This window comes from Centropristis striata, chromosome 14, assembly GCF_030273125.1.
Source record: "Centropristis striata isolate RG_2023a ecotype Rhode Island chromosome 14, C.striata_1.0, whole genome shotgun sequence".
Classification (NCBI taxonomy): domain Eukaryota; kingdom Metazoa; phylum Chordata; class Actinopteri; order Perciformes; family Serranidae; genus Centropristis; species Centropristis striata.
The window spans coordinates 4,060,027-4,067,706 of NC_081530.1; the positions used below are offsets into that span (position 1 = coordinate 4,060,027).

The 7,680-nt window shown below is 37.4% G+C and overlaps 1 protein-coding gene across 1 annotated transcript in view; it reads right to left on the minus strand.

The window, feature by feature from the left end:
• The window catches only part of tent4a (terminal nucleotidyltransferase 4A), a 30,681-nt gene extending 25,153 nt beyond the window's left edge, over positions 1-5,528 (minus strand). Inside the window, exon 1 of the mRNA XM_059349659.1 lies at positions 4,247-5,528. Coding sequence (XP_059205642.1) covers positions 4,247-5,004 — 758 coding nt within the window. The 5' untranslated portion in view covers positions 5,005-5,528. The remainder of the gene's footprint in view (positions 1-4,246) is intronic.
• Between the last annotated feature and the right edge of the window lie 2,152 nt (positions 5,529-7,680).

The window sequence follows — 7,680 nt, forward strand, 5'->3', positions numbered from 1 at the left end:
CCATGTGCCGACTCTTTGGTGAAAACTCTCTGCCAACAAGCCAGTCAGGCCAGGGTGTAATCATGCCAATAGCCCACCACTGACAGAGGGCATGCTTATTGTTGGGCCCCCCCACAGTCAAAATAAGAAGGGCTACTACAGCGACCCCTGACAGATTACTTTAGATCCAAACAACACCTCTGTAACAACTTTAGGCCCTGGTGTTAAAGTAATCAATGGTGTTCACTGGTGCAGTCCATGTCCACACAACCAGTTTTCTATTAACCCAAACGTAATAATGATCATCCAAATATCGATGCAGCATTACTACTCAATTACTTGCGTTTTCAATTTGAAGTGCAAATCTCTCTATGTGGGACTTCAAAGGCTGCCCCTGAAGGCAGACTACAGCAGGACTCGTCAGTGCACAAGCCAAAACTTGCATCTGAAAACTTGTACAAACACAAATACCCAGAGAACTTTACATATGTTTTTCCTTTACTATTTCACAGGACTTAATATTAATGAACAACTTATTTTTTTTAATTTAACTTAGGGTTTTGGTTATTCATTAAGCATGGGGGGGGTGCTTTCATGACAAACACGGATTCCTTGTACAGAAAAATCCCAGATGGGTGCAAGCAGCCATTACAAATATCACAAGGTCCTGCAAAACATCTGGAAGATCCTTGGACATTTCTTTTTGATGAAAAGCTTCTGTCAGAGCAAAATAGCAACCATTATAACATAATAATCAGAATATATTTAGCTACACTGCTCTTATGCACACACACCAAATAGAAAAAAGTTTGATTTAAATAAAAATATTCTCCATTTAAGCTGTACTGAAACTGTGTATGAATAAATAGTTATTATTACTTTTGTCAATTTTAGCAACAGTAAATATGATATGTACATCAAGTCCCCAAGTCCCCAAGGGTTTATGTCACCCTGAGAAAGAGGTCTCCATGAAAAGTAACCTGGAAAAAGAGTTAACTGCACACAGAATAATTTGGGCATAAAGGTTAATTTCCCTAACTAAACGAGCTGATAAACAGCTTTACTTCACTTTTATTAAGTGTAAAGACAATGGAAACTACTGAAACATACAATATCACTGCTTCTCCTTTATATATATTGTTTTATCACACTTTCGCTTTAAGCAGGCGGATTACTTTTATGACCAAGCATTTAACCCATAATAACCCAGACCCAAATATCCTTAAAGGAAAATTATAGGGGATATACCACAGACCAAGTGGACCACATAGAACACATTTATGATGTTTAAAAAAAAAAAAAAAAAATACTACCCCTAAATGTCAAAGATCTATGATGTGACATAAACGCTACATTGGGCATTTATGCTATTTGTGTTCATAATATTTCTTATTTTAAAATAAATAAACTAGAGACATTTTCTGCTTACAGAAACACAAATTTGACTTTTTCTTTGCATCTCCACAACATATCAAAATTGTGACATGAATAGTGCTGTTTAACAACAAATGATTTTTCCGATTTGTTTTAAAGTAACAAATTAATAATAAATAAAAACAAATAAACATTTGCCTTTTTATCAGTGGTGGAAAGTAACTAAGTACATTTACTCAAGTACTGTACTTAAGTACAATTTTGAGGTACTTGTACTTTACTTGAGTATTTCCATTTTATGTCACTTTATACTTCTACTTCACTACATTTTGAGGCAAATATTGTACTTTTTACACTCCACTACATTTAGCTGACAGCTTTAGTTACTTTTCAGGTCAAGATTCAACATAAAACATATGATCAATTTAAGGTGATTTGACTTTTTTTATTTTATCAAATCTTATAACAGTATATTAAGTACTTAAATGAGCCATATCTTTACAAAATTAAAACCCTGCTTACATAAAATCATCAATACAAATAATGTAATAAGATATTTAGAATATATAAAACAATCTGAGTGGGTCCATTCGGCACAACAAGTACTTTTACTTTTGATACTTTAAGTACATTTTGATGCTGATACTTTTGTACTTTCACTTAAGTACATTTTGAATGCAGGACTTTTACTTGTAGTGGAGTAATTTCATAGTGCTGTATTAGTACTTTTACTTAAGTAAGAGATCTGAATACTTCTTCCACCTCTGCTTTTTATTTGCTTCTCCATAACATATATCAAAATTGTGACAGGAAATATGGTCAGAAGAAGTGAAATGCAATACAGGACACCTTATTAATGGGTTAGACTTGTTAACCCTATAAAGCCAAGTGTATCATATTAGATACAGTAATTTTTGAGACCTCTACATCATCAAAAACCTGATGTATACATGTGTTGAAGATAAACAAACTGAGCAAATAAATTTCACAAAAATACCGGATGTAGCAAAAATGATATGCAGGTTCCACGAGTGGATCAGTCATTGCTGCATTAAAAAACTTCATATCAGCAGATGTATGATGTTGTGTTATATGGAAAAAATATGTATTTTGCATGTTTGAGGAAAAAGGAAAAGTTAAAAATGTTGTTGTTTGATGTTTTTGTTAGTTCAAGAAAAACAAACTGTGAGCAACAAATTGCACAAAAAGACCTGATGTATCAAATATGATACAAATTAGAATTCATATATGCAATTTATTTATTTTTTAAAATTCGTCAGCAAGTTAATAAGCACTCGGTTTTAAAAAAAATGGAATTTTCTGGCAATTATTTTATGGTTCAGGCTTTATAGGGTTAAATGGGTTTAATGTTAGATTCTAGAAGATCTAAAGTGTTTGTTACAAGGATTGTTATGGGTTAAACAGTTCAGGCACATTGAGACTGCCCGAGGTGAATGAACAAGTCAGATAACTTCACCCAACATTACACAAGTTAAGTGTTATCAAACACCCGTTAGCTAACACCTGGGCATGTTATTTCACTTCGGCATTTTGAGTTTCAACTCCACTTCCTGGCGAATTCCGCCAAATGTATTTGGTTGACGGGTAAAGTTTATTAATTTTGTTTTGAAAAGCTAGTTTCCGGAAACGAAAGGGGCGAAAGGGAAAACCGTTAGCTAAGTGAGCTAGCCTCATCAGGCTAACAACGGACTACATTTAAAAACAACATATCCGGTCGAAACCTTCTAACTAAAACACTCATTTTAAACACTTTAATAAAATCAATGGGTATAAACATGTACAACATGTACAGTAGTACATTTTGTCCCACGATGCGTGTCTTTTTATCGTACCTCTTAACATTTTTTTATGTAAATTTGTATTTTTTTAACGGCCCAGTTCAAACTTCAGCTGACAAAATCAGAGCACTTCCGGTGTTGTACTGGCCGACCATCACTGTCTTTATCTAACGGGAGCTCTCTGGCTATTATAAAAATATATATATATATTTTAAAAAACTCTCTAGCTATTATAAAAAAAAAAAATTAAAAAAAAGGTCTCTAGCCATTATTTAAAAAAAGCTCTCTAGCTATTATAAAAAAATTAATTTAAAAAAGCTCTCTGGCTATTATAAAAATAAAAAAATAAAATAAAAAAAAGCTCTGTAGCTATTATAAAAATAAATTAAAAAATGCTCTCTAGCTATTATAAAAATAAAAAAATAAAATAAAAAAAAAGCTCTGTAGCTATTATAAAAAAAAAAAAAAAAAAAAAGCTCTGTAGCTATTATAAAAATAAATTTAAAAATGCTCTCTAGCTATTATAAAAATAAAAAATAAAATAAAAAAAGCTCTCTAGCCATTATTAAAAAAAGCTCTCTAGCTATTATAAAAAATAAATTAAAAAAAGCTCTCTAGCTATTGTAAAAATAAAAAAATAAAATAAAAAAAAGCTCTGTAGCTATTATAAAAAATAAATTAAAAAATGCTCTCTAGCTATTATAAAAATAAAAAAATAAAATAAAAAAAGCTCTCTAGCTATTATAAAAATAAAAAAATAAAATAAAAAAAGCTCTGTAGCTATATAAAAATAAATTAAAAAAAAGCTCTCTAGCTATTATAAAAATAAAAAAATAAAATAAAAAAAAGCTCTCTAGCTATTATAAAAATAAAAAAATAAAATAAAAAAAGCTCTGTAGCTATCCAGCAGACTCCAGTTCACACTGCAATGCTGGGTACACTGTCCTACATGGCGTTTACTGCGTTGAGAAAAGCCACATCACGTTGTATGCACCTACCACACATAATAACGCACTAATATACAACCGAAAAATGATTTTTACCATCAATACCAGCAGCATTTTGCTCCTAAAGCAGCCATAGTATCCACTCACCCGAGGACCCCAGGGTTGTACTTCCTCGTCTTCCATGGCGTCCAAGTGCTCGCATAATTGCCATTAGTGCAGTTTGAAAGCAAGTAATTCATCCCATAAGTGCTTGCTTTGTTGTCACTTTTCCTTCGACCCGGGTGGTGATTGTGTGTGTGGTTTACAGGTACAGAGGGGTGAACCTGAACCTGGTGGCGATTCACGCAAATCTGCTGTAAATTGAACGCCGGGTGCTCCTGCTGTGGGTGACGGTGGTGATGGTGGTAAAGGTTGACATTATTGTCCATGCTTTCCCTCACGTTGAAGAGCAGATTGGCACCCCCGACGTTTTTATTCATGTTGCCTATTACATTTGCACCTATAGTCCTCTCCAGCGAGCAGCTGGACGGGGGGCTCTGCGTCCGGGACTCCTGCAAGGAGGATCCGGAGCCCGTCTTCTGGTTCTTCTGGGCTTTCCCCTCACCTGGTTCAGCGGCGTGTGTCGTGTTGAAGGAGTTATGTAGGTTCCCAGTGGCGTTATTAATGCTCGTAGTGCCGTTCATGATGCTGTGATGGCTGCTGCTGCAGATGCTCTTGCTCGATGCCACATTTTTTAAAACATCCAATTGAGCGTAATTCACACACTGGTTGTTGTTTTGATTGTGCAGCTGGTGGTGCTGAGCGGAGAGTGTCCGTATTCCCTGAGAGGTCTCCCAGACGTGCATCCATAAGGCGTTCGCAGGTCCTTTCTGTTCGGGCTGAATCCAAGCGACCCTCGGATCCATTCAACTTCTCTCTCTGCTAACCCTCCTAACAACTATCTAACTAGCGCTACCGGGCCCGTCGTCAATCTGCGCCGCTCCTTGGACCTCCTAAAGGCCGCTGCTCCGTCCGGGGGTACGAAAGGAGAAGTATTTAAACATTAAACCGGATTAGGACCATTGATAAAGTGGCCCCTTTACACCGCTAGCTGGGAAAAAAATGCTAGCCGTTTCCTACGGGAATTCAATATGGCGTATTCTCTTCAAATCCATGCGCATGCGCACTTGGAGGGGTTTCTTTAAACGATGACTGCGCCCCCCATCCGCCCACTCCTTCATCACTCCGGTCGGTTGATGAATTGCACGGAATGCATATTTGAATTTTATTTGATAAATATTTAATTAAACAACAAGTAATGAAGTCCACGGCGAATCGTCAATAATAAATAAGGGTCCTGTGGTCCAGTGGGTCTCGAAGCAGCCTGTGAACCCCGTCAGTCGGTGCTTGCTCACTCTTATCTCCACCTCCCGGCCGTCACCGATGGGTGGGTGGGTTCATAGGGCATCCCCCATCACTGTGATGCTGTGCAGTGGCTGAATCTTGCAGAAATCACAGATAACTGTAGCCTTAGATCTGGCACATATTTCAATTTGAATGAGAAAAATATAACTGTTCATGTGGATTTTAGGTCCATTAAGACTCAGGAAATCTGGGATCCACTGCTTCACATACCTCTGTTTACACACACTATAAACACTCAAAATCCTTGAACATAGAAAACAAACAATTTACATAAACATCAGACCTAGAGGGAGACCACATTGTGTTGTCAGCTGGCATCCCCCCATACTGCTGGGGGCCATAATCACAACCTCTGGCCCCTTAAAATGCTACTCACATACATACAAACATCAGAAAACTCTGCATTCCACACACTAACACTTTTTTTTCCAACTATATGCGCAAATGGAGCTCCTCCTTTTTTCCCCCTTTCTGTTTATTATTTCAGATGTACTGTGCAGCTTGTGAATCCAAAGGCTCATTTTCAAGGGGCAACGCACAGCAGGTGGTGATGATCATCCCAGACTCTGTATGCCACCCAGCCCCAGTAACAGCCATCTCGCAGCCCATTAAGCTCGATGATGGAGCGGAGGCAGGCATAACCACAGCACCTTCTGGGATGTGTATGCATGTAAAAGAGAGAGTGAGGGAGAGTGTCTTGCATAATGCCCGCCCCCTATCCCTGCTACTCACGTGCAGCATGTGACAGAGTCAAGGAAAACCCCCCAGAGCAAACTATGTGCCAGCTAGGATATGTAGCTCTGTGTATAACACACTCAGGCACACACACAGCTGCTCACTCCCACTGTACGCCTGTAGAAATCCATGCTCATCCTTCTATCTCCCTCTATCTTACACTGTGTGAAACACACGCGTTTGAGTGAAACAGCAGATTGAATAGGTTATTCCTCTCATCTCTCATGTCACAGTCTCGGCCCAAGCCAAACGCAGACTGTGTGCCAGTGTGTGTGTGTGCGATTTCAAGGCTGGTTTGCCTCATTGTCAGCTTTTATGGGATTACCACATTGGTGACGACTGGACCATAGATGACAGATGCCTAACACACACACACACACACACACACACTGACACACACATATACACACAGAGACAGGGCTGGAGAAGTCAACAGTATGCTCTCAGGCATAACAGTAATAGCAGATAATATTAAGGCAGGCAGCAGTCTGAGACTGCATGTGGCTTGAATGGTAATGAGGCCGCAGCATGTTCCAGATATTTAACCCACATTAGTGTAAGGCTGCATTTACACTGTAATATCAACAGCTATTTCACATTTCTGCACATGAACATATTGCCTGTGGTGTGCCAGATGCACGGTGGGGTTTTATACAGCATAACAAGGACAGAATTACAATGGCACCAGCAAATATCATCCAACTGCAGAACTGCAGCTCCTGCAATTTGAGAACTACAAATCTGGAACATCAGTTCCAGTCAACCTGTGACCACGTATGGGCAAGTAAAGCAACACTTACACCTCCTGCAGGAGCAGGCAGTGATTGAGGCTTTACGTCTGCTTTAATGCATTTCTTTTTACACTATATCATGTTTATCACACATTTAAACTAAAAAAATATGCATGTTATGACAACAGGAGCGTATTTTCTGATATTCTTGTGTACTTAACCCTATAAAGCCAAGTGTATCATATTAGATACAGTAATTTTTGAGACCTCTACATCATCAAAAACCTGATGTATACATGTGTTGAAGATAAACAAACTGAGCAACAAATTGCACAAAAATACCGGATGTAGCAAAAATGATATGCAGGTTCCACGAGTGGATCAGTCATTGCTGCATTAAAAAACTTCATATCAGCAGATGTATGATGTTGTGTTATATGGAAAAAATATGTATTTTGCATGTTTGAGGAAAAAGGAAAAGTTAAAAATGTTGTTGTTTGATGTTTTTGTTAGTTCAAGAAAAACAAACTGTGAGCAACAAATTGCACAAAAAGACCTGATGTATCAAATATGATACAAATTAGAATTCACATATGCAATTTATTTATTTTTTAAAATTCGTCAGCAAGTTAATAAGCACTCGGTTTTAAATTTTTTTTAAATTTTCTGGCAATTATTTCATGGTTCAGGCTTTATAGGGTTAATATTAAT